Here is a 26,711-nt window from a genome sequence, read left to right as displayed (position 1 = left end):
GCTCTAATTATAATAATCTTTATCATACCCTTTCCCTGAATCATCCCTTAAAATTATAGCCAGTATGATATATGTACCTGTTACCTACAATCTTCTAGTTTTTATTTATTTCCTATATCGCCTTTTTTCCTTTAATTGTAATCATAGTTTATATAAGCAGATAGTTGCAAATCTTCAATAAATAAAAATAGTATATGGGATCTGTGGGAGACTCAATTGAGTATAAATAAATTTTTTATTACATAAAAATAATATAAATATAAAAATAATACACATTATGGTCATGTCGGGCTTTCATTTTCTCAAATTGGAAACAATTTTTCATTCATTAATTTGGCTTACTGCAAAGCCTCCCGTTATATTTTTCTTTTCGATATTTATTCCCTATTAAACAAAACTTAAATATGTAAGTATATGTGACTGTCATCGCTGTTGACAGACACATTCAGATTGAACTTTTCTTCGGCTTTGCTTTTATTCTCATTTTCCTAGTTAAGCCGTCTTAGGGAACATTTTTTTTCCTGTTCCCCCCACACACACCCTCGTGAGCATATGCCTGATGCGGCTTAATGGAAACTTAGGGGGGGGATACATGTTTCTCCAATCGCAGGCAAAATGCCAATGCCAATCCACAACCCAAAACCCACGCACGCATATTCGATCTTGGGTAAGTTTCGCCATCTCAAAATCGACATTAGCGGAATTAAAAGTTTTTCCATGCGGTGGAAATCTTTGTGAATAAAAGTTTTGCGCTTCCTTACGCTTTATTAAGCGCCAAAGAATAAAGAATAATGTGAGCAAAAAAAAAAAGCTTTCATTTCAGCGAACATTATAATTAATTCTCCCACCATCTTCCCCTGCACTGCACCACAAAGGCAAAGCGATATTCAGCTATTTGTGTTGTTCGTTTTTCGGATTGCCAACTAAGAAACACATTTCCATTTAAGCAGCTTTACAAACGTCAATTATTATCTTTCTATTATGCAGATTTAGAGAAGGGGTTGGTTGGGAAGAGGCTGCTATCAACGCAGCCACAAATCACGGCAACCGCTTTAATGCAATTCAATTAATTCAGTTTGGAATCCAATTGGAGATATCAGTTTGGGTGTCAAAATAAACCAAACCGAAAACGAAAACAAACACAATAACAACCAGAAATCTGTGCACCCCGAAAGCCGATGCTTTAGATACCCTGCCAGATGCATCGTTTCTGTGTAATAACCTAAGGGGTTGAGACGTCTTCACTGATCTATCACAAACTTAGTAAATTAAAAATTTATAAAATTAAATTAAAAATTCATCCGATTTTGATAATAAATCAAACACAATTGCAGCTTGACTATCTTCAGATTCGAACTTTTGTTATTATGTACGTTAAAGATTTCAGCTCTTAGCCGCTCCGACTACATATGTATGTATAACTAAGAGAAAGAAGTATATGTGCAAACTGCTGGGTTTATTATGCTAAGAAGTGTGCAAATCCAAAAAAAAATGTATAATCAGCATAAAGTAAGTAAAATTGTTTTATAGGATTTAATACGTTTGAAGAAAATTTGGTTTTGTTGTAATTTTTATTTTACTGTAGAAAATGCAACGTGGAACACATTTGTCGGAGGAAGATCGCGCATACTGCTTGCAGCAAATGGAATGGTTCAATCATTTCTAATGATTTAAAACTAATAGTCTCCTTTTCATAGAAATAGAGATACATACATATGTATATAAAGAATATGTTTATACTTTAAAAACTAGTTGAATTGACAAACATCTTGCCCAGCCTTTGATATCCTCTGCAAGAGTATAACAATAGCAAAATGCCAGATGACGATAAAATGTCGGCAAGACATTCATGGTGTGGAGGTGGGGTGTGCAGCAGAGTTTGTGTTGTGTATGTGTGTGTGTGTGTTTTTGGTTTCGTGTTTGTGACGTCATTACGTAATCAAATCAAATAACAATTTGTACTTTGTTAAATTTCTTGTCGCCATCGATTACCCCTCGAAGACGCGTCGTCCCTCCTCTTTAACAAACCAAAAAAAAAAAGAAATGCAAATTTCTTGTATTTTTATTATTTGTCGAGCGATTGTTTCCCGCTTTTGTGGCTTATTGTTTTTGTGCTTTCGGCTGGTATCTGTGTTTTATTACGTGACAACTTTGAATTAGTCGCTGGGTTTGGTTTTGGTTTTGGTTTGGACTTGGATTTGTTTTTCGTTTGTTTTGTTTTGTGTTTTGATGCCCGCCCGCTTTTGATTTCGGCCAAGTGAAGTCTTCCTCTATTTCCCGCTGTCACTCTCTTGTCACCGTCTGTCCTGTCTCTCTCTGTGTGTGTGGCGCAAAATTACTCGGTGTCGCATTTTTATTGCCCAGCTGACACATAAAGTCAAGTGGGTGAACTCAATCGACGACATACCCGCCGGCGCGGCGTGGTGCGCTTTTCAATGGGTTTTGGCTGGGCATAGTACGGGGCTGCAGCTGTCTGGCGAATGTGGGGAAGTGGCTCCAAGTTTACGAGTTCAACCAGGAGAATTATGACAATTGCTGGCTAACCTGACTGATTGAATGCAGGGGCGGTGCATGGGGACTAAAACAAAGGCAACTGCAGTGAAGATTTTCATATTATATCTGTTTAAATTATTTTTCTGGAAGTCAGACACGTTCTATCAATGCACGAAGCCTAATAACTACTAATGATGACAAGTCTAATAATTTACTTGCCCGTATTTGATTTGTGAGCATGTCCAATTGTGTGCCATGCGGATCTCTTAATTAAATTAAATCTTAAATTCGTAAATCCAATCTCATTTCAGCCACGGACTTATCGCGATGAAGTGTGTTTGTGCAGATGCTGTTGCTGCCCAATAAATATGCAAATTAAGACGGAAAACTAATTTCGCCTAATTAACGATGAACGATTAAAATGGACTGTCAAATAAGCCATACACAGAGATGCACATATGTAGATTAGACAGACAGGCCAGGCCGACTTAATGGCTCCCATTGGCAGCTTAATTGAAGCCCCCAAGAAAGTTCCAGCTAGGTGCAAAGTGCAGGCCAAAGGCCCACAAATGCCCACTCCACGTTCCACCCATCCGAGTCGAAGGTGTCACATATCACAGGCCCAAACGACGGGGGCAACCAGCAACCAGCAAGCAGAGACAAACAAACGAATTGGAAACCAAACAGACAGACAGACAGAGAGTCAGTCGGATAGTCAGACACTCTGGCAGCGGCTTGGGAATGGAAATGGAAATGGGGAGAGAGAGAGACAGCTGAATTGACTTTGAGCGTTTACGAAATGCTCCGTGCCGTCAGAGCGCTAGGCAGGCAGGGGCAGTTAGTTGGAGCCACGTTGAAATCAATTTTGCGAAATTTATTACATTAAAACGTTAGCGCCAACGTGAACCTGACCAACGACAACAATGACACAGGCCAACACGAAGCCGAGGCATTGATACTCTTCGTAGGATCACGTATTTGTTTCTGTTTTATTTTAACTTTTAGAACATAACGGAAAGTAATTCCATTCTGGCAATTATCACGCTGCAAGCAGTTTCTTCAGGAGAAGAGAGAGAAAGAGAGAACGGGAACAGCGGGATTGGGCCGGCATCGAGTGGATCGAGTGGAAAAGTACACAGACAACACGACGCTATCTCCATATACCGAGAGATATCAAACGACCCCAACCAGTGAAGAAGATACTCTTTCCCCCAATGTATTCCATTTCCAGTATGCCACTCCACCAATCATCGAGCGTTGGCATCAAATTACAAAGATCTGCCATGCATGCCTGGGCCGTGTTGGAGCAGAGAGATCACGGCTCAGCTGGGCTCAGAGGTGCAATGCCTACGAACTGATGGATTTTGGATCTGTTTGCATGCGGCGCGATTGCGTAGCGCAGCCATCGGATGCGATGCCCAACATTCAACATTATTTAGCTTTTATTTTCGCACATTTTGCATAAATTAAACTGCCATGGCGCTGCTGTCGCCACACACACCACACACACACTATCGCGTTGGTAGTCGAGTCGCCCGCCGGCCGCTTGGTTACCCGGGGTTCAGTTACCAATTTTGTGTGCAGCTGTGCGGTTTGGATGCGGCATGGCATGGACTCTAAGAGGCGAAAACAAATAACGATCATCGAATGGAAATAGTTACAGCAAAGAAAACTCAAAATCCCAGGCCCATTATCATGTGTGCACAATTAAGTGGAGGAGTGCTGGTGGTGGTACTGGTGCTAGTGGTGGCCTCGCCACCAGCCAGTGAAAGTGCCAAGCTGCCGACGCGCCAATATCCCGCTGGCGTGGACTTCTTCGAGCACGAGTTCACCAGCGTCGCAGCAGGTGCGTCCCAGTCCCCCTCAATTGAAAAAAGTTCTAGACCCAAGTTCTATATTTTGCTTGCAGACGAATACGATCCGTATGGGCCGGACATTGGCAACGATGACCTGGGCATCGATGACCCTGAAACGATGCCCCGGCTGTTCCAGGGCGACATAGCCATCGATCCGTACACCTACATAACCCTGCGACTGGGCGTGAATCCAATGCGACACCCGAAGCGCCTGTGGCCCAACGGCACCATCCCCTTCGAGATCAGTCCGCGCTACGTGAACGAGGAGCGCGAGGCCATTGTGCAGGCTCTGAAGACCTTCAATTCGCTGACCTGCATCCACTTTGTGCCCTACGACGGCGAGGTCGAGGACTATCTGCTGATCGAGCCGCCCGAGGAAGGACCAAAGGGTTGCTGGTCCTACGTGGGCAAGCGTGGCGGCGAGCAGGTCGTCTCGCTTCAGCGGCCGGACGAGACCAGCGCCCACTGCTTCAGCAGCGAGGGCCGGATCATGCACGAGCTGATGCACGCCATTGGCATCTACCACGAGCAGTCGCGCGCGGATCGCGACAACTTTGTGAAGATCCACTGGGAGAACATTGTGCCGCGGTTCCGGAAGAACTTCAAGCTGATCTCGCGCAAGAAGGGCAAGTATGCCTACGACTACGACTACAACTCGGTGATGCACTACGGCGAGTTCTACTTCAGCAAGAAGAAGGGCCAGAAGCCCACCATGACGCCACTGCAGCCGGGCGTCCGCATTGGCCAGCGCAAGACGATCAGCAAGATCGACTGCCTCAAGATCAACGAGCTGTACGGCTGCCTCCAGGGGCGTCGTGCCAAAATGTACCGAGGCTTCTGCCACCTGCTGGGACTGTAGAGTCGTTTCACAGCGCCGCTTCCCCTCCTTTATCTGAATCACATTGATTTGTTAATTTTATTTGATAATTCGTAGACTATAATAAATTATCGCCCTGAAAATCGAAATTCGCACAGAAACCCTTTCTTTTTGTTGAGAAATACAAAGAGGACAGCTGGAACATCTTCAACCGGTTCCTGCGGAGCAAGCCACACAAAGAGAAAGTCCTGCAAATCAGTTCAAGGGAATTATTATGCGAAAGATTCAGTGCAGCGAAGTCAACTTACATAAGTAAGTACGTTCGGAAATTAGCAATTAGCAGTCTTGGTTCGCGGCTTTTCTTATAATTTTCCGGATATTTATTCTCGCAATTCTTCTCTTTCTTACGTTGACCTTTTGCTATTGTGTCCAGAGCATCGGAATACATGTTTTTTAGTTGTTTAAGCTGCATAGCACACCAAATTTGACTCCTGCCGCATCCAGTAATCGCCTGACCCTGTGCAAGTTATCCTTGTGGTAAGGCTCTTGGCCGTCAATCTGGAAAATGTCATTGTTTTAGCTAATATACAGACAAACATATATGTAAACGCTATTTACCATTCAGACGAAATGCTAATTTGGCGGGAAAAACGGGCGGGAATACACTGCAACAATCCATTTTCTAATCCTAAAATACGCTACCCAATGCTCCGCGTGCCGCATTATCAACCGTATTTGAATTTCGTTTTTTATATTAATTTATTTACGATTTTTGTGGCTTTTCTGAAGGTATACAGTGGATGGTTGGGGGGAGCCTTAAGACTACACATAATAGCTAGGGTGCTAGCCATGAGGATAGCGACGGTAGGTAGTGCCCGCGACGTAGGCGGGCGTTAAACCCGGTCTAGGGCCTCCACCAGCACAATGCTGTTGCCGCGGATGACCACCATGCCCACGTTGTTCTTCGTCTTGTCTTTGCACTCCTCAATTGTGTCGTCCAGCACCACGTTCATGAACGGATCGAAGCCACGCAGGATGCCGGTCACGGCGCGACCGCCATTCAGCTTCAGCATCATACGCTTGTCCATGTACTTTTTCAGCTCTGGGGGATGTGCCTTTGACATTTTAAATTAATATTTTCCAATTTTCCAAACAAATTTGCAGACAAAATGGTGATGCCGGCTACACGCCGAAAAGAAAGTACTAACGCGTGCAAGCAAAAGGTCTAACGCGTGCCTACAAATATACCAAAAATCCCAAAAATGTTTGACATCAGCTCTAATTCTGTTATACGGGAGAAGCGGTGTTCTTATTTTTCACATCTTCGGTATATTTACGGCATTTTTGGGGCACACTGTAAACGCAAAAATGAGTTGGGAGGCGTAAAAGTTTCTTTCATGCTTTTAAAAATTTAGAAGATACATTTAAATTGTATTTTGTATGGTAAACATTTCAGCAGCATGGGGAAATGAATAGGCAGCATTATTCTGCAACTTTTGCACGAAATGTGCAACAAATCGGAATACCTTGGGAAAATTGATATTATGGACTTTAGATTTTGTTTGTTATTTCAGGCTCCAATTAATGCAGAAACTACTCAGTCTCTTTTCTAATGATATGAACGAAATTTTGTACTTCACGGGTACCAATAATAGGAATCAGAACGGGATAAATGTGTTTATAAAACACAAGACATATGAATTAATGGGTAAAAAACATCTCAATCTAGGATAAAATCATTATTAATGTTTCAATGGTGTTTGGAACAACAAATTTAACATCAATTAAAGGAAATACGGTATACAAAAGTACATACGCATAGAAGAAACTTGGTTGACCAGCAACAATGGACGTCACATTTAGTCAACATTTACGTTTAATGCTTTGGCCGTTTTCGTTTGAACCTTTTTATGTAAACAATGCAATAAAAAGGACTTCTGAAAACTAGCCAATACTGTAGGAAATTGATGTATCTGTCGGACAAAATTATTTATTTAGGGTTAAGACTAGCTAGTAATATTAAGCTGAATATCAAAATTATGGAATGCGATTTCAATCAATAAAATATAACTTTAACCCATTGTCGACCATGGTGGTATTTAATATTGCCACGAAATTTATGTAATTTTAACGTATTTTACGCATTACAGGTAAAAAATGTCGGTGATCATTTTTGTTTTGTAAGTGAAGAGGATGGATGGAGCTACAAGGAGCCTTTACAAACAGTATTACTTTCCGCGGTTTAACAAAGGTTGCTCAACTTTTCAAATAGAGGGGTGTTAAGTGGGTTAAGTCTCGTTTGATTGCCCTGCCCTGGTTTTCTGCCCTGGCTACTATTTTTTTGGTCGTTTATCGTTATCGTCACTCTTTGGACAGGTTAGGTAAGACACGCGCGGATCTCGCGCTGCTTGGAAAGAAAGCATATAATTAATATCTGTAGAAAGTGTTGTACTAGTCAAGAGCAAATTATTCAAATATGCTAAAATTAATGCAATATGTGACGCGAAAGTCGTGCGATGCTGTCGCCCGGCCGGCGTGCAGCTGGCGCAACTTATTGATTTCACCAAGCAGTGCGGAAAAATGTATAACGCAACGTCGCCATTTTCTTTTTTCCTCGACCAACAGAACGACCAGCAGCAGTTTCGCTTTGCTCTGCACAGAACACCCACAACAGTTCCACGGGAGTCCGAGTAGTCCCAGTCGCCAGGAGTCGAGTGTATCCAGAGTATTATTACTACCCAGTATCTCCCAGGCACAGCGTGCGTTTCGATTGTCACCCAGACGACTTGAAACGTCAAGAACATCATCCACATACTCTCTCCCAAAAGCAGACGAGCAAGACACTGCGTCCAAACGTGCGAGGAAATCGCCTTTTACTGATCCACACGAGAATACAGAGGAAATCAAAATTGAAGGAGTAATGTAAGTAATATCCGCGCCGTCAGACGGCGAAATGATTAACAACTTAAAATCGCTTATGAAACGCAGTACGAGGCAGCTGGGTCGCTGGTTTTTTCCGCCGCCATTTTGCTTGTGCTCGGCGTGTTCGTATATTTCTGTACACCTACGAAACGGGGCTGTGATGAGTAATTAGGTGCGGGCTGCGCTTGAAAAGGCAGGGAGAAAGAGCAAAGACAGCAAAATGTGAAATGTGAAACGTGAAACGCGAAAACGGAACAGAGGCCAAAGCAAGGCAAGCAAAAACACATGGTCCGATAATTTAGACAGTTGCTTGCCCCTCTCTTTTATGTAGCCATCCGCAAGCAACAACTAACTGGCAAAGAACGACAGCGCACGTCATAAAGAGAATTTGCTTGATTTGTGAAACGTGTCTTTGCTTCGTTTGCTTTTTTATAGCATTTTAATTTGTCTGTATGTTCAAATACGAACACGCATACACGGCGTGCGATTGTGTGAGTGTGTGAGGGTCTTTGCCTGTTGACGGCGGGCGGCATTTTTCGCGTGCTTCGACCGCATGTATAACAGTTTGGTAGCACAGTCGGCGGCTGTCACTGACTAGCTCTGTCCCGCTCGCACGGCTTCTTTCCGTTTGTCTGGTGTTTCGTTTATGCGCAGAATGTATCTAGATGTAGCTATATTCCAGTTTGCACGTGGAAAAACAAGTTTGATGTGATATGAAAATAGGAACTAGTTTTTTAAGTGTAAAATTATCACGTGTTAAATAGATAAGATAGCTATATCGCTATCTGAAATACTGCGTAAAAGAGTAAAAGATATCAACATTTAATGTAATTAAACTTCACGATATGCGACGCCGTATGAACGCGCCATTAGTTTAAAATGTCAAATGACGCCAATTGATTATGATGAGCCCTCCGCCTGCTATGTGCCCTTTCGCATGTCAGAAAGCGACAGGTAGACACACAGCAAGTCGCTCCCCGTGCCACAGCACTGCCCCTTAACCCGTTCGAGACATTTGGCTGTCTCATAAACGTTCGGAGCGTGTTCCGTTTCCGCTCTGCTAGTTGGCCAAGTTTGCGTGCCAGAGGCCTACAAACGAACAGACACAGAACCAGCAAAGCGGGGAGCGGGGCCAACGGACCAAATTGACAGGGCAATAGGCAGGCCAGGATTGGAGTGTAGTCGAGGCAGTCCTTGGGTGCAAACCCACCCCCCCTCACATTGATTAATGTCAGAGCGCCGTAAACATTTGTGTGTGCTTGCAGGGACAGGAGTTGTTTAGTTGAGCAATCCGCATGGGGTGTAGAGAAGAAGGATATATATGGGGGAGAGTTGCATGTTGTTGTCAATCAAATTTGCTTTACTGTTTGTATTATCCGAAATTTATTTAATTTCCATAACACGCAATTAGTTTTATTTAAGTTTATTGCGGTTGTCTCTCGCCGTCTCCCTCTGGCACAGGCCGGTGCCGCACTAGCATAACTCTTGTCGGCTGTTTAGCGGCTCTTTACCGACAGACACAGAAAGCCATAAAGAAAGTCAGCCAGTCTCAGACTCGGACATCAGACGTCTAGCGGCAGCATGCGAGCAAAGTAAGACCCGCCAAGCCTTTACTTTACTTTTACCACTCACTCACTACTCCCCCACCAAAGAAATACTTAAGAAAAGAAAATGATGCAACTGTCAAGGAAAATCCGAATCCGAATATTACTAGTCTTAAAGTCGCGCCATTGCGGAGTGTTAAACCCAACAACCTTGACTGCTTTTCAGCGCCAAATTGTTGCGACGAAGAGCAAGATTAAAGAGAATGAAATTTCTTTTCTTGAGCCTTCCTTTCTCAGCCAGCGACAAATTGGGGTTCAACATATTAACTAATCATCCATTTCCAAATCATTCAATTTTTCAGGGCACCACACGATCGTGATTTCGGTCAAAATGCCCGTGGCGGTCGCGGCGGTGACCGCGGTGGCGGTGAAGATCGTCGCGGCGGAGGTGGCGGCGGCGGCGGAGGATCCCGCTTTGGCGGTGGTGGCGGCGGCGGCGGTGGCGACTACCATGGCGTCCGAAATGGACGGATTGAGAAGCGTCGCGATGATCGCGGAGGCGGCGGTGGTGGCGGCGGCGGTGGCGGTCGTTTCGGCGGCGGTGGCGGTGGATTCGGTGGCGATCGTCGCGGAGGCGGCGGCAGTCAAGATCTGCCAATGCGCCCAGTGGACTTCTCCAATCTGACGCCGTTCAAGAAGAACTTCTATCAGGAGCACACCACTGTGGCGGCCCGTTCGCCGTACGAGGTGCAGCGTTATCGCGACGAACACGAGATCACCGTGCGCGGCCAGGCCCAGAATCCCATTCAGGACTTCGAGGAGGTCTACTTGCCCGAATACGTGACAAAGGAGATCCGCCGCCAGGGCTACAAGGAGCCGACACCCATTCAGGCGCAGGGCTGGCCCATCGCGATGAGCGGCTCGAACTTTGTGGGCATTGCCAAGACCGGCTCGGGCAAGACCCTGGGCTACATTCTGCCCGCCATCGTGCACATCAACAACCAGCAGCCGCTGCAGCGCGGCGACGGACCCATCGCCCTGGTGCTGGCGCCAACGCGTGAGCTGGCCCAGCAGATCCAGCAGGTGGCCACCGAATTCGGCTCGTCCTCCTATGTGCGCAACACCTGCGTCTTCGGAGGCGCCCCGAAGGGCGGCCAGATGCGCGATCTGCAGCGCGGATGCGAGATTGTTATCGCCACGCCCGGGCGCCTCATTGATTTCCTCTCGTCGGGCGGCACGAATCTGAAACGTTGCACCTACCTGGTGCTGGACGAGGCCGATCGTATGTTGGACATGGGCTTCGAGCCCCAGATCCGCAAGATTGTCTCCCAGATCCGTCCCGACCGTCAGACGCTCATGTGGAGCGCCACCTGGCCCAAGGAGGTCAAGCAGCTGGCCGAGGATTTCCTCGGCAACTACATCCAGATCAACATCGGTTCCCTCGAACTGTCAGCCAATCACAACATCCGCCAGGTGGTGGAAGTGTGCGATGAGTTCAGCAAGGAGGAGAAGTAAGTTTTTGCGTGTATTTAATGCTAAATTGTGCTCACATATTAAACGATTTTGTTTCCCGCCTCCCCCCCTAACTACAGACTTAAGAGTCTCCTGTCCGACATCTATGACACCAGCGAGAATCCCGGCAAGATCATCATCTTTGTGGAGACGAAGCGACGCGTGGACAACCTGGTGCGATTCATACGCAGCTTTGGCGTACGCTGCGGCGCCATTCACGGCGACAAGTCACAGTCGGAGCGTGACTTTGTCCTGCGCGAGTTCCGTTCGGGCAAATCAAACATTCTTGTAGCCACCGATGTGGCGGCCCGTGGTCTGGGTAAGTTTCCGCCATGAGCCAGCCCACAGCACAGCACCCTCTTTGTAGTTGTTTGGTCACTGACAAGACAAAAAATTGAATGAAAAGAAGGCCTTAGGCCACACACACACACACACACTCACTTATGTAGACACACATTCAAGTAGGGCTATTGCTTACACACAGAAAACATTGCCAAAACCATCCAAAAACAAAAATATCACCCACTGAAGTTTACACACGTAATAGATCCGATCATCCATCTCCATAAAACACAAAGCCACACATATGCGAATGTAATCCTCAAAGATTTCCCGAATCGTAACTCCCAATCGCACCCAATATATATCGTATAGAGAGCGCGCCCATACAGAAAACAGCCAAAAAAAAAACAAAAAAACAGTTATTAGTTTTAAGCCAAAATGCCAAACAGAAAAAACTTGAATAATCAACTTGAACTTTATTCCACCCCCCACCCAACCCAAACCCTCCCACCCACAACCCTTGCACCCGACCCGACCCGACCCACCCTTGCGAAAATATATAAACAATACATCATAATACATGTATGTACATTGTTATGCACGTGTGTGTGTATGTGTAACAAACACACAACGTGGTCTTTTGTGCGTGTCTCTCTCTGCCTCTTTCTCTCTCTCTCCCCTCTTTCTGTTTCTTTCTCGTTTACAGAGGCCGATTGTTGTAGTATGATGGGGAGGATAAATGAGATAAATAATGAGCGACCCTTGCGAGTACTCGTAACTTGAGCGACTTTTGCCATCTCCGCCGACATTGAATATACTATATGAATGTAACGTAACGTAATGTAATGTTATGTGACAATGAGAAATTGTCGTCTGGGCAAAAGGATCTATGAAAGTTGCCTGACGATCGAGATTCGTTTCGGCTTGGATGCGCGCATGAGAGACACGACCTATCCCCAACATCATGCATCATATGTGGCCTCTGCAGTCTGTATTGAGAAAGAGTTTAACGACCAACAGTCGATCAATCAATCAAACAATCAATCAATCAATCAACAACAACAACAACAACAACGCAGCCCAGGCAACCATCACAACCCAATCAAACTCTTGCCAGCAGAGCCGCCCCAGCAGTTAGCAGTTGAAGGCGTCGCTACAAAGCAGGCAAATAAAAGACATCCCAGAAGGCCAGAGGGCTGCCAAAACATCGGCGGCGCCCAGACCAGCATCAGCAACAGAGACCATCAAGGTGACCCTATGCCCTGCCTGCCTGCCTGCCTGCCTGCCAGCCAGCCAGCCAGTCCTGCCCTGACCTGCCAGAGGATGCACCACCAAAGCAAGCAACCAAGCAAAAGACAAATGAATGGCTCAACACCCCCACACACACACACGCACCCGAACACCACACCAGGCACAAGCCACACAAATCAGATATCAGATCGGGTCGGGTCAGATCAGATCCGATTCGATCCTCCTGAAACACCCAGCGCTGATGCCACCACCCCACACACCAACCAAAGAACCAAACAACACCCGCCGAGCACGCCCAGTCTACTGGTAGTTGCTTGTGGAGAGAGAGAACTGAGCTGAACGATGAGGAGTTTTTGTGTGCGGGAGCGGAGCGGAGCGATAAGTGGGCTGTGTGTGAAGATGATGTGGTCCTCGTCCTCGTCGTCACTGCTGCTGCTGCTGCTGAGTGCGCCTATAGCTACTACGCCCACTGCCTGACTGCCTGTGCCTGTGTCTGCACCGCCGCCATCGTCAATGGCCCCCCGTCATAATGTCTGGTGGCAACTGCTCCTGGACAGACGACAGGCCGCTTGTTGTTGTGTTACGGTTACGTTATCCCTGCTGGCCAACGAATCTAGCGGCGCGCCGCCGTCCTGTCCTCCTGTCTATGCGGAGGATGCGGTTGACGTTGCCGCTGCCAATGCTGCGGCTGCCTGCCGGTGCCGTGGCCATACTACCGTGACCATGGCCATGACAGTTGCCGTTGGCGTTGGCCGCGCCTCCACACACACCTACACACGCGAGAGAGTACTACTACTACTACTCGCGTATATAGAGAGAGGCGCACGCGGCTCAATGCAACAAACTCTCGCCGCTCGCTTCGCCGTGCGATTCTTTTTTTTGGGAGAGTTTGGACCACGAGCTGCGCGACGCCACAAAAGCTTTGAGATTTTGATTGAGAGAGAAATTGAGTGAAACAATTTATAGCACCAAGAAGGTAACGTACATTTTGAAACATTTTCTTTTTTTCTAAAAACATACCCAACAAAAAGACTTTAAACCAAAAACCAAACAAAAAGTATATGCTAAAGTCCAAAACAAAATAAAACCAAACCAAAAAAAAAAAGCAAAGCAAAGCAAAACAAAACAAACAACAAAAAAGAAAAGATAAGTGTGTTCAAAGTGTAAAACATCTCGAAATAACGCTACAAATTGTTGCAAGCGACCCGATCCGATCCGATCGCCCACAGCGGAAAAACATTTGGCAATTTGAAAAACTGTTGTTCAATTATTATTAATTATCCTACCCCTATTAATCGCTCTACCTACCCCCACCCCCCAATTCCACATTGGCCCACCAGACTAATCTGTGCAACATTTCCACATCTTTTCCGAACCATGCAGATGTGGATGGCATTAAGTATGTCATCAACTTTGACTACCCACAAAACAGCGAGGACTACATTCATCGCATTGGACGCACAGGACGTTCCAACACCAAGGGCACATCCTTTGCCTTCTTCACCAAGAACAATGCCAAGCAGGCCAAGGCGCTCGTCGATGTGCTCAGAGAGGCTAATCAGGTGAGTCCAGTTAAGATTTTGAGGAGTTATTTGGCGCAAGTTATTTAATGTTGGTCTTCTTTTTGTTGTTTCTATAGGAAATCAATCCTGCCCTGGAGAATCTGGCCCGCAACTCGCGCTACGACGGTGGCGGCGGACGCTCCCGCTATGGTGGTGGTGGCGGCGGCGGTGGCGGTCGTTTCGGCGGCGGTGGCTTCAAGAAGGGCAGCATTAGCAATGGACGCGGCTTTGGCGGCGGCGGCGGTGGTGGTGGCGGCGGCGGCGATGGTGGCCGGCACACGCGCTTCGACTAAGCAAGCAGAAACTATTAGAAACAGGAGATTTCATCAGTAGCAAAACTAAACAGCGCCTAGGCCCTAAGTTAAATTAAGTTCGTAGCCTAAGTTTAAGTTTTCGTACTTTTCATCGTTCTGTGAGGAGAGAACCCCACCCCCCCTGGATTTGGACTAGACTCTGAGCGACACAAACCGCACTTTGAACATAGCATCCTTATGTTTGAATGATTTGTGAAGTGTAAATTATTTGTTGCTGCCCCATAACCCCACTGGGGGCAGCCCTTTTCCAACTGAAACTGAACAGCATCAAAAAAAGAAACAAAAACACTCTTTACTTAAACGCAAAACCCAAAACCTAATTTTCAAATATGATGTGATAATTTCTTAATTTAATGCAACAACGTATCACTAAACTAAACTAAAAAAAAAACAAAACAAACAACAACAAAACCAAGGAAAAAGAAAACCAAGAACGAAGCGCGTTGTGTGTGTGTGTTGGCCGCACCCGGAGAAGAAGTGTAAGGATGTGAAGAAGGAGGAGAAGGAAGTGTATGGATCATTCCCGTCTGTCCCATTGATGACAATGAGCAAAGGCTGACACCCGCTGTATCTGGCGGCCTTTGTTTGATAAATTCTTCAATTTACTTTTTGGAACATTAACTTTTGGATACCTTTTTACGGCACAAACAGAGAGAGAGAGAATGAAGGAAGAAAGAACAGAACAGAACAAAACACAAGCAGAAAACAGAACATAAAACAAACAAACAAACACATTAACACTAAATACAAAAGAAAATCTGTATGTACAAGGAGAGAATTTCTCATTTTCATTTTACTTTTTGGAAAAATAATAAACGTGTGTATACCTACTACTACCTAAAAAACCGAAAAACCAACCACTAACAGCGATACAATGCACTTCTGGGTTCAGTTCATGTATTAAATTCAATTAAGTTTTAAGCTCCAACAAAGGAATTCCATTCCTCCCAGGGACGCCCATAAAAGTGTCCCCACACAACCAAGAGAGTTGTGGGGGGAGGCGGCAACGAACGGGTACAGCAATCGTGATTGCTGAATTTTCTTCTTTTTTTTTATTTTTTTGGCAGACATCATTAAGTACTATAGCACTTGGGGCACACAGTGAAGCAGTGTCAATACCAGGAGCGCACTCCCTTCGCCCTTACCACCCTGACAGCGTCAGATAAGAAATATCCCCTGGATGGAGGAGCTTGGTATGGAAGCGCAGCCCTAGCTGGATGTAGGCGGAGGGTGGACACCGCCAACGCCAACCGTGTCTGACACCACATTTAGACGCAATGAAGCCAATTCACTTTCGACTTTGGGGACAGCGGCGAAATGTTGCCTTTGGTGCGTCCGTCCGTCCTCTCTGCCTTTCTCATTTTTTCCTACATTGCTCATATTTCTTATGACAAGTTTTGTTCTCAGGCTCAGGCTCTGGTCGGTCGGCTGCTGCTGGGCCCCGCTCCACTTGGTCCGTACAGATGCTTGGCATGGATAATGATGCTGTAGGGGACGTGAATGTGGTTAGATTCGTGGCACTACGACTGCTGCTGCTGAAGATGGGAGGGAGGTCGCGTACTTGCGGTTGCGGTGTAGCCGAGGAGGAAGTCATTTGTTAAATTGCTTCAATTGGGTGTGTGTTAGAGTGGGGCGTTCGCTGGGCGAGGGCAAGAGCAATGATGCGCCGATATGTAAAACCAAAACAACTTTAAGGAAATTTACTATTAATATTTGTGGGGAAAGTTTGTGCTGCTGGTTAATGGATAAATTATATATTTGATAATAGTACGTATATATTTATATCAAACGTACATCCAAGAGATAAAGAGGGGACTTTGATTTAATTTAAAATCAAATAAATATTTATTTTTTTATTTATCAGCATATATTGTGGTTGCCTTTAACCTTGAATCGTGGGTTCTTTCAACCCACTCTTGAGGGTCTTGTCCAGCGCACAAGTACCTATATAATTACCAGTAAGAATCCTCCTTTAAGGATAGGTGGAACCTTGACTTGACTAATACTAATAATTGTGATGAAGACATTCGCTCGAATCGGAAAGTATGTTACCTAATCGCTTCTTGTAATTTAAGACTTGGATTACTTAGTCTGTGCCCCCCTTTCTCTGCTGGGTCGGTGATGGCACTCGGTGGGGCATTAAGCAGCCACACAACATTTACTCCACACACTCATCGCATTTACAACTGCCGGGAAATTGCCTCCAGAGTCCTCGTACACCTCGCTGCATCCACTTCCACATTAGGAGTGTGGGCTCCGCTCCTCCTATCCAGCTCTATCTTCTGGCTTCTGGATGTGGCTCATTTTCATTTTCATTCTTACCCCTGCCACACACCCACACACACGAGGGAGACCCAGAGCCAGGCTGCTGCGATTCGCTCGAGCAAGGCCACTTAACCAAGAACGAAGCAGGTCACTTACTTTGCTGTGCGCGCACTCGGATTACAAAGGAGATGCCACCAGCATAAATTCATTAAATTTGCCTAATTTCGTTTCTGCCAGACAAAAATACACACACGTCGATGGGAGGGGGGTGTGTGTGGGTGGGGTTGGGTTGGGGGTGGTGTGCTGGAGTAGCAAGACAACCAGTTGAGATTCATTGATGGTATTTACAACACCCGCGACAGCAGAGCCAAGTCACATCCCATATCATCTCTGCTTCCATCTTCCATCGTCTCATCTTGGCTAACACACACAGACACACGAGCATTTGGTCTGTTTGGTAATTTGACGCGTTATCACTTGTGTTGAGTTTGTTATCATTAAACTGGCGCCGGCTGATGTACTTAAGCCAAATCAAAACTCAAGCCGCTCGCTGTCGCTCGCCTGAAACCGAACCGAACGGGCGCGAACACTGCGCTCAAGTTAATAAAATCCACGCCCTCTCCTGGCCAGGCCCAAACGCGTCTCCCTCCACATAAAACCGCCCGCACGCACATTAAGCACGCCTTAACTAACATCGAGGCAGGCAGGCAGGGCCCGATCTGTTTGGGTTTGGTTGGGTCTGGGTCGGGTCGGGTCGGGTCTGGGGGTCGCTTGTTTTTGACAACTTGGGCATAATAAGACATTAACTTCATGCACATCAAATACTTTATTTATGGTCGTCTGGAGTGGGTGCATGTGTATGTGTGTGTGCGTTGAGTCTGCTTCCTTAGGCACTTCAAACGACTGGCATACCGAAGGCAACTACGACTGGCAGGCACGCCCAGCAGCATCCAACATCGTCTTAGATTTCTCCAGCGTGCTCATAATTTCTGGCGTGGTCCCGCATTTCATTCCAGGGTCTTCCTCCTGCTCTGCCACACCCACGCCTGCTTGATTTTTAATTTCGGTTTTCTTTCTTTCTTATTTTTTTTTTTTGCTGTTGCTGTTGCTGCCTTCCTTATCCCCCGGTCCTTGCTGTCTGTTTATTCACCATGGCTGCCTGTTTGGCAAATTAAGTGCAATTGCTTGAATTTAATTTCATGCAAATAAAAGTTTTGATTAGACGCTGCCACAGCACACACACACACACACATACACTGTCTCTCTCCCCGCCTGTGCTCCTCTGACACATGTTCGTAATTAGGCACTTGGGGCATGCATGTGTTCCGATGCCGGGGATCTGGAAGCCTACGTGTCGGCCCAAGTGGCGTATGCGTAATATAAAACGAAGCGAATGAAAATTCCCCAAACACATCCCGTACATATGTACATATGCGGGCAATATAAACTATATGAGCGCTCAGACTGTAATAAAATATGGCTATGGCAAAATGCTTCTCTCTGCACATGATTTAATTTTGCAGAATTTTTCGAGCTCAAATAAATTCATAAATAAATCGCACGACGCAGCACTGGCTCCAGGAGGGATTGTATTTTGTCAAAACTATTCCATATTCTCTTGCCCTCAAAATTTAACTTCACAGATAAATGACCCAAATTTGCTAAAGTGCGAAATAATTAATAAAGTCTACGTCAAATGAAATTTTGCCGTTCCGTAAAACCGGTGGTGAACGGAGAAGGATAGGCCGATGGGGGGTATGAAGACAGTAACCATTCTCTGGCATTTAGTTTTGTCCTAAAGTTGCGACAATTTGTGTCATATTTCTGGTGCTGCCACTCTCTGTTTCTCTCTCTCCGCCCGAAACATAATTCAATAAAGTGTGCGAGGGCGGGCCACATGCGGCGGCGGCCTCAGTGGAGCGATGCCAAACCGAACCGAAGCAAACCCGATGCCTGCATAATGATGTCGCAGCATATTACATATTATGTAAATATGAAATTCAATTGTTTAAGCATTTAGCAGGCTGCATAATTTATTAAAATGGGACACCTGACGCATGCCGGCAGCCGGGCCAAAGAAAGGCTGCCACTGCCGCTGCCTCTGCGACTACACGGAGCTCAGGGCTAGGGCTGATGGGTGGATGTGCGTTGATGGCTGCTGCTGCTGCTGCTGCTGTAGCCTGTTCCCATCACGTTGACGTCTATTGGCTTTTGTTGTGTACGAGGCGCATGAGGCGTTGTCGTTCTCGTCCTCATCCTCGCTGTCGTTGGCAACGCGCAACGCCGCCTGACAGGAATATAAACAGAAGGCACAGTGGCTGTTGGCGGGATGCTGCCTTAAAGGTGGAGCGGAGCAGAGTCACCGTCCAAAGGCCAGGGACTGCAAGGACTGCATGCGGCGATGAAATTGATTTTTAAACAGTCAACGCCAGCCAGGGACGCAGCTCATGTCGTTAGCAAATCATAAAAGTGTGGACGCTGCTGTTGCTCCCGTTGCTGCTGCTGCTGATGCTGTTGCTGCTGGCGCCTCTGCTGGCAGCGCTTAATAGTTGTTGTTTTGTCATCGCATAATGAGGAAAGTGCTGGGAGGTTGCTCCCACTATGGGGTGGGTCCTGCTGCTTCGCTGCAGCTGACATTAAGTAAGATGGATGGCGTTGACGTTGCGTGCAGCATTTAGCGCTGATCCCCTTTGAGTTCATATTGATGCCGGCAAAAGCAAACGCCTTGGTGGCAAAATTCAATTTGACTCGGTGACTCCGGCGACTTGGGTCAAACTTATAATGGGGCATGCCGCCCCTGATGACTTGATGACCCGTGTGCTCTCAGCTCCCAACTTCTTCTGACTTGCTGCTAAATTAGCGTTGCAAATATCCCAAGTGTTGTTGCTGCTGCTGCTGTTGCTGTTGTTCCTGTCACGTTGTCGTTAGCCAACTGATTTTCCATATTAAAGTTGCAGTCAAGTGGTCTGTCCTTTTGTCGCTCCATTGTTGTTGCTGGACGCGTGCTTTTATGCAAGATTTATTGCTATTTAAACGATGCATAATGTGTCCTGGCTTTCATTCTGCTGCTGCTGCTGCTGTTGCTCCTACAGCTGCTGCTGCAGACACACCCACACTCCAAGATATGTACATACATACATATTTTTATATTTATGTATGTAGCAAGCCACACTTCTTGACAACGTGTTCAAGTGGTTCCTGGGTTCCTGGGCTCCTGCGCCCACACCATGTGCAATATTTTATTTACATTTTTCACTCGTCGTCTGCCTTGGCATATCCTGTTGTTGCCACTGCCACTGCCACATCCCCAGCAACAGCCAACACTGGTGCTGCCACTGCCACTGCCTCTGCCACTGTTTCTGGTCTGCATTGAATCCTTTTCTGTTGCCCTCCTGCTGTTTGCTTTTACTGCTCTTCTAGCCTTTTCCCCCCGCAGCGTGTGCTTTGCCGTCTCTTTTTATTCTTTCTTTTTTTATTTACATTTTTCTAATGAGCTGTAATTTCTTCTTTTATTTGCAGGGCGTTATGCGTACGTACACAAACAATAAACAGCAACAGGGGGATGGGGAAAGGGGAATGTGGAATGGGGTAAGGCCTTGCCACTCTGCACTGTCTGTGGGTGTCTGAGGTGTGAAAAACACTTCTAATATGCAAATGGCTTTTCCTTTTCTTTGCACCCTTGCCACCTGGGATTCGCTGGCACAGCTGTCTGTCTCTATCCGTCTGACAGGTGTCCAACCCAAGGCCAAGGCGGTAAAAATAGTAATTACAATTGTAATTGCATTCCAATCAAAAGACAGACTGACATGCATACATATGATTTGTTGCATGTGCAACATGCATAAGCTCCACAGAAAGCAACCAAAAACCTCAATGGCAAACCGATTTCATTACAACTAATTAACTTTTGCATGTGGGTCAAGTGCAGTGCGCATCACAATGACATAAAGAGTTAAAGAGTGCAAATATTTACCTCGGCAAAATCTTCAATACTGAGAATACTTGTACTCTGGCATTTATCCTTTGTAAGTAATTCCCAGCTTGCACTCAAAAATGTGCTGCATATTTTCCTCCAGCTTTCCAACCCCGCCCACTGGGCTGGCACTTCAATTTCTTTGCGATACTTGAGAAATCCTTGAAGCCTCTGAAGGTCATCTAGCTTATTATTTAATTTGTTTGTGGCCCGCTTTGTGGCTTTGGCCTCTCAGTTTTCTTTTGTTAGCTAACACAAATTATCTGCATTGCAATTTGTTATGCAGAAATTCAATTTGCTTAACATTTCATTGGCAACACAACTTCTGGCGGTGCAGCCTTGGGCCAGTGGGCAGTGGCAGTGGCTTTGGCGTTTTGCTTTGTGGTGCTCGAGATTCCGCCTGCTCCCACAGACAGAATGGCCTCCAGTCAGCAAACTGGGCTTGGGCCACTGGATATGCTTGACTAGTTGGATGGTTGCCTGGTTGCCTGGGACCATACCATCCTGTTGGCCTCGCCTTCAGTTAGGCGCCCGCCCAGTCAGTCGACTCGGTCGACTACTCCATTAGCCTTTGGAGTGTAAAATTGTGCAAACAATTTCAATTATCCCCGAAGACGCGTTGCAGACTGCTTGTCTGTCTTGTGCGGGGTAGGAGGATGGGGAAAAACTGGTGGAGGGAGGGGCTGTGGGGCTCCGAAACGAGATGACAGGGAGCAAAAAAGAAAATATGTATGTAATAATAAGGCCAAACGAAAACAAGCATTTTAATGGCCGTGGACTCTGGCTTGTCTTTTCTTTTCTTTTTTTTTTTCGCGTGGTTCGCGAAATTGGAGCAGCTAAAATTTAGCGGGGCAATTGACTTCAAGTCCTCGCTTGGACACGGACAGATTTCTGATTCGGTTTCGGTCTTGGGCTGGGTCTGGTGCTGGGTCTGGGGCTTGGGGTAAATTTAATAAAGCAGCTCCAACTGGATTTGGAGCAAAAGAAGCGGCGGCTGAACCAGCCTCAGTACGAGTCCAGCCAAATTGGGCCAACCAACATTGGCTGGCCAAGTGAGTGAACTTTAAGTAAGAGTGGGGCCACGGCTCGGCTCGGCACGGCACGGCACGGCACAAATTGCAAGCTTATGGCCAATGAATGCAAGACGTTGCACACAGCAGCGGGCGAGGCGATTCGAAGCATCTTGCTGGCCAAAACGGAAGATGCAGAGAATATCCGTGGCAAAGCAAAAGTGCCAGCAGAAGAGTGTAAGGAAGACGAAAACGCAGAGCCGGAAATTGGCGGCCGCCAATGGCTTTAAAGACTCGGAATGACTTGTACTTGTGCTGGCACTGGCGCTGGCGATGGCGATGGCGATGGCCACTTTTGTTCCTGCATATCCTCCATGTACATATAGATTTGCTCCTTCTGCCAGCTGGCGGGGTTTTCATTCAATCATCCATTTATTTTTTGACCATTTTCCAAGACAACTTGGTGGTCACGTTGCCGCCCATTGACGATGCGAGGGAGTGGGTGGAGCGAGCCAAAGAGTGACTGCGAATGGAAGCAAAGTAAGAGAAATGCTTTCAGCCGGAAGCTGAGAGATAACATTGTGTGTGTGTGTGTGTGTGTGTGTGTGTGGCAGTCTGACGCTTTGTATATAAATGCAAGTAATGCGGAAAATATGAAAAATGTTTGGGGAATGTAGTAAAAGAAAGAAGAGAGAGCCACAACAACAGAAGAACAGCAGTAAGAAAAGCTCTCTACAAGCAAAACATACAAAAAAAAAAAACATATTTTGTGCAAATAATAAAAGACCATTACAAATGGTTATAATTGAAAATAAATATGACAGAAGAAAGTGTTTTCTTGTGCAGCAAACCAAAAAAAAAAAGAGAAGCAGAAGCAGAAAACAAGCTGAAAACAAATGCGAAATGAATAAACTGCCTGTAAGAAATAGCCAAGTAATTAATTGATGACGGCGCTGATCGTGTTTTATTTGTTTTGTCAATGCGAAATTCACTGCTAAATTGACTTAAATAGACTGCCTGGTCATTCAGTCAGTCAGTTATCAATTGTTCAACTATTTTAATGGTATGGTATTCCCCCATATACATACAATCATATACACGACCATATTCAAATTAAATATTCGGTTTTTAAATACAAACAAAAGAATATCAAATGAATGTGAAAAAAACACTCTATTTATCCGGAGAATGTCTTTTGGTATAAATACTTAAATTTAAGTGTAAATATTCGAAACTCAAGCGCTTTTTCTCTGGGTTTAACAAGCTCATAAATATGAGAAACTTTAACCAAATTTTAAGGGAGAAACTTTCTGTGGTAGCGAGTTTTTGGCAGCAGTTTCTTTAAGGTTTCTGCTGCCAAGAACTGACAGGGCTTCCAGCAACCATTGTGTCTGCGTAGGTCTGCCTAGATGTAAGTGAGATGAACAAGAGGCGGCATGCGGCAGCATGTGGGTGAAGTCTGAAACAATTGGAGCAGTGAAGGGTGGGGGTACTGTGGTGCCTAAAACTACATCGATTTAACAGTAGATCGAAATTTGGGGTATTATCTACTCGTAATTTGATCTCTTACACGTGATTGGGTCAGGTTTGGACGAGAAGTCAGAGTCAATGTGTAACCAATTAATTTCCTGCAGCTGTTGACAGGTATCCAACAATACGTTGCTCACTCAAGCCCCAGCGATTGCATAACAAACAAATTATCCAGGGCGACCGGGGTCCGACATAATTATGAGCCAGAGCCGTACGGCAGACCAGAGCCATGCGCCTTGAAGCCAAGAGCCAAATGCCGAATTCTCAACTGGAGCCGTGCCGATACAAAGCCTCGGGTATCCGAACCCCAAAACGTCCAATTTCTGGCACATAATTTACGGAAAAAAAAAATGAAAGAAAAATCGCTTTCCAATTGTGTGTACGAGTATGCTGGCCGGAGGGTTTGAATTGCGATTGCGATTGCTATAGCCATTGCCATTGGAGTTGTGTATTGAGGAGGAAGGTGCTATATATTCTTACTTTCGGGCCACCCTCCCCCTCCCACACAGCCATCAGAGAGCAACATCTGTGCTGTGTTTTCGGAGGCGCAATGGCAAATGAAAATTTGAAAATTATTGCAGCAGCAGACGAGGCAAAGGAGCATGGGGAATGGCCGAGGTAGAGCCCAAAGGCAGAGAGGCACCATCATTGAAATGTTTTTGGCACTTTTGGCGTGAAGTTGCCGAAGCCGTTGCCGTTTCCGTTTGCTGCTGCTTCTTCGGCTGCCGTTATGATTATTATTATTATTGGCAGCGCACCACCACCCCCCACCCACCCAATGGCTCCTCCGGAACAACAATGCATGGATGAATTCAGGAGTAATTTTCCGACTCGACAAACGACAAACGACAAATTTCTTGCCTCGCCTCTTTCAACACTTTTTGGGGCCATACGTTTTTGCCACTGCTGCTGCTGCTACTTCTGCTGCTGCTGCTGCTGCTGCTTTTGTTGCTGCATTTGAAATTTATGACTTTTTGACTATTGGCAACAGATTGTGGGGCGAGTTCATTATTTGGCTTGGCAAACTTTTGAATTTTAATTTGAAAATTATGCCCCCGTTCCGTTTAGCCATTTTAATGAACTGTGCCCCATTTTGATGACGGTTTTTTTTTTTATGGCGTATGAGTAATGTGGCAGGCTCCTTCGGCCCAATTAACCCGTGAATAAATAAAACATTGCCCTGCTTTGGGGCGCGTGCCTCCTCCTCCTCCTACTTATGGTCCGGGAGAGGGCGTTAATTGAGCGTTGCTTCTGTGGCAGCCAAAAGTCAGAGGCAACAAAAAGTACACGAACAATGGAAACAGAAGTGTTTTTCTGAGCACGCACTGGACACTGAACACTGAACAGTGGACACTAAACACTGCACTCGCCGACTCTCCAGAGGCGTTAAGTGTGTGCTTGTGCTCTCTGCAATGCGTGCTGTGATTTGCCAAAAACTAAAGCGAATGCCTCGCCAGCAGGCTCTGTGTGATAACTGCTGTGGGATACTCTATTCAGCTGATTTTCGCAACGATCGTGACAAAGTGTCGCTACTTTTCGCTAATTTTAAATAACTAAAAGCACTCACATTTCAGAAGAGTATTCTCCACTTGGATTGCAACAATGTTGTTGCCATATTTTACAGCAGCAGCTCGGGGCAAAAAATCGAGTTAGTTGCCAACATTTATGCCCGTTTCCGGTTGCAATTGTCACGGGACACGACGACGGCCCCGGCAGCATAGAGATTGCATTTGGGTGGGCGGCAACTTTGCACCCCCCCACATAAAATATCAAGTTTTATGCATTTAGCCAGCCGAGTGGAGGCACTGCCGCCTGCCTGCCTGTACGCCACCCGAGTACTCGGGGGCTGTGCACACACAAACTTTTAATTTTATTTCGGTCTCTGTGCGGCTGAAATACGAAGCTAATGCTGCAGCCAGCACTCCGACTCCAGTCGGACATGGGCCTTAGCCAAGTCACAACAAGCCCGGCCACATTTCGGGCTGTCTATCGAGCATTTTATGAGCAGAGTCCGCTCTTGGGCCACCTGCCCTAATTATATCCGCTGCATTGACAGCTTTAAGCCTGAATGCAACTTTGTGCCACATTTATGATTCGCAATTAATGTTAATTGTGATGTATAAGTGTCGAAGTGCTGCACCTGTCGCCGGCAGCAGCATATCTGTGTCTATGAGGGGCTGCGTTAAGAGTAGTCGGGGCCATCGCTTATCACAGCGGAAAGCAGAACTTCACAAGCAGCTCTGGTTAAAGCCCATCGGCTCAGGGGCGATTAAAATGCAATAATAAAGAAACCAAATCGTTGATACTCAATATTCAGAAAATTATATGTTAAAGAACAAAAAAATTTTAACATGGCCGCAAATGTGTTTTTCAATTATCACCGGGATTATGTTAATTTGCGCGACTTTCCCCCTACCCCTTCCCACATTCACTCGCCCCTCAACCACAACAAATCGCCGATTTATGTGCATTTAGTGAGCAGATTTTACAGATTTTACACATGTTACGGCATCAATTTATTGTTAAGCGAGCGAGAGAGTGGCCAAAATGGGGGAAGCTCTGGCTCTGGGTGTGTATTGGCCGTGATAAGAGCGTTAAGAGCGTTAAGAGCGTTACTTGATGTAAAAGTCAGGGGTTACATTCTACAAAATCCATTATGGGATTAATATTTTTAATTGAGTCCAAAAAATGGAAACAATTTTTAATAGCTTTTTAAATTATATAGAGCTGTACTTCGTTCCTTTTTTTGAACTGTAAATCGTTTCTCTCTTACAGAGTAGCTTAGCACTAACTGGTGATTTTTCATGTGTCGCTCTTTATGTAGATTTCTCACCGCAGCATCTATCCTAGGGTAAATCGTAATCGTTTGGCCAGTAAATATTACTTTGATTCGACTTGTGATGAATCTTTTAACTATTCTATTACTGCCCAACCAACAAAAGGAAACTTTCCCAGCCAGCGACACAGATTTCATTTCCATTCCATTCGGACTTTCGGGCATTCGGGCATAGTTTATTTGGGGGGAATTCAATGCTAGTTTCGCACTTTCAGCACGAAGGCTCGTCATTTAATTACAATGGCCATGGAATAGGATGGAGTGGAGTGGAGTGGAATGGGCATAGAATGAGCATTCCATTTGGCCAGCAAATATGCTATTCGAGAGGCTGGAATAGAGTCCCCAGAGCTATAGTTGGCTCGTGCAAACATAAAAGTATCCAAGTTTAGGCAAATTAAATTACATACTTGAGTGGGGGAGGGAGGGTGCAGCCGCAGTCCAGTCCAGTCCAGGACCCCAGACACCAAATCAAAGATGCGGCAATGTGTTAACCATGGCCGGAGCTACGGACGGTTCGAATTAGTAGACACAAAATATCTTAAAT

At 45.8% G+C, this 26,711-nt stretch overlaps 3 protein-coding genes across 6 annotated transcripts; 2 read left to right on the top strand and 1 right to left on the bottom strand.

Moving 5' to 3' along the window:
* Nucleotides 1-3,900: 3,900 nt before the first annotated feature.
* Nucleotides 3,901-5,316, top strand: LOC111076152 (low choriolytic enzyme). Its single transcript, XM_022369825.2, has 2 exons — nt 3,901-4,339; nt 4,403-5,316. The coding sequence occupies exons 1-2, from the start codon at nt 4,141-4,143 to the stop codon at nt 5,206-5,208; spliced, it is 1,005 nt and encodes a 334-aa protein (XP_022225517.1). The 5' UTR covers nt 3,901-4,140; the 3' UTR covers nt 5,209-5,316.
* A 590-nt stretch (nt 5,317-5,906) lies between these two features.
* LOC111076153 (probable small nuclear ribonucleoprotein G) lies at nt 5,907-6,369 on the bottom strand. Its single transcript, XM_022369826.2, has one exon. The coding sequence runs from the start codon at nt 6,288-6,290 to the stop codon at nt 6,060-6,062; it is 231 nt and encodes a 76-aa protein (XP_022225518.1). The 5' UTR covers nt 6,291-6,369; the 3' UTR covers nt 5,907-6,059.
* A 1,095-nt stretch (nt 6,370-7,464) lies between these two features.
* On the top strand, nt 7,465-15,406 carry LOC111076151 (ATP-dependent RNA helicase p62). 4 transcript variants are annotated; one of them, XM_022369822.2, is made up of 6 exons: nt 7,465-7,547; nt 7,792-8,088; nt 9,995-11,143; nt 11,225-11,463; nt 14,061-14,239; nt 14,317-15,406. In XM_022369822.2, coding segments are annotated over exons 2-6 (1,785 nt in total). In that variant the 5' UTR covers nt 7,465-7,547; nt 7,792-8,086; the 3' UTR covers nt 14,533-15,406. The 4 variants fall into 4 exon arrangements, with proteins under 4 accessions (XP_022225514.2, XP_022225512.2, XP_022225516.2 ...); XM_022369820.2 differs by lacking the exon at nt 7,465-7,547 and having other exon boundaries at nt 7,616-8,088; XM_022369824.2 differs by lacking the exons at nt 7,465-7,547; nt 14,061-14,239; nt 14,317-15,406 and adding exons at nt 9,500-9,680; nt 12,133-12,458 and having other exon boundaries at nt 8,070-8,088.
* Nucleotides 15,407-26,711: the final 11,305 nt, after the last annotated feature.

This window comes from Drosophila obscura, unplaced genomic scaffold (genome assembly GCF_018151105.1).
Source record: "Drosophila obscura isolate BZ-5 IFL unplaced genomic scaffold, ASM1815110v1 contig_192, whole genome shotgun sequence".
Classification (NCBI taxonomy): Eukaryota; Metazoa; Arthropoda; class Insecta; order Diptera; family Drosophilidae; genus Drosophila; species Drosophila obscura.
Note: the sequence above shows the minus strand (reverse complement) of the source record. Positions and strands in the feature narration are given on the sequence as shown.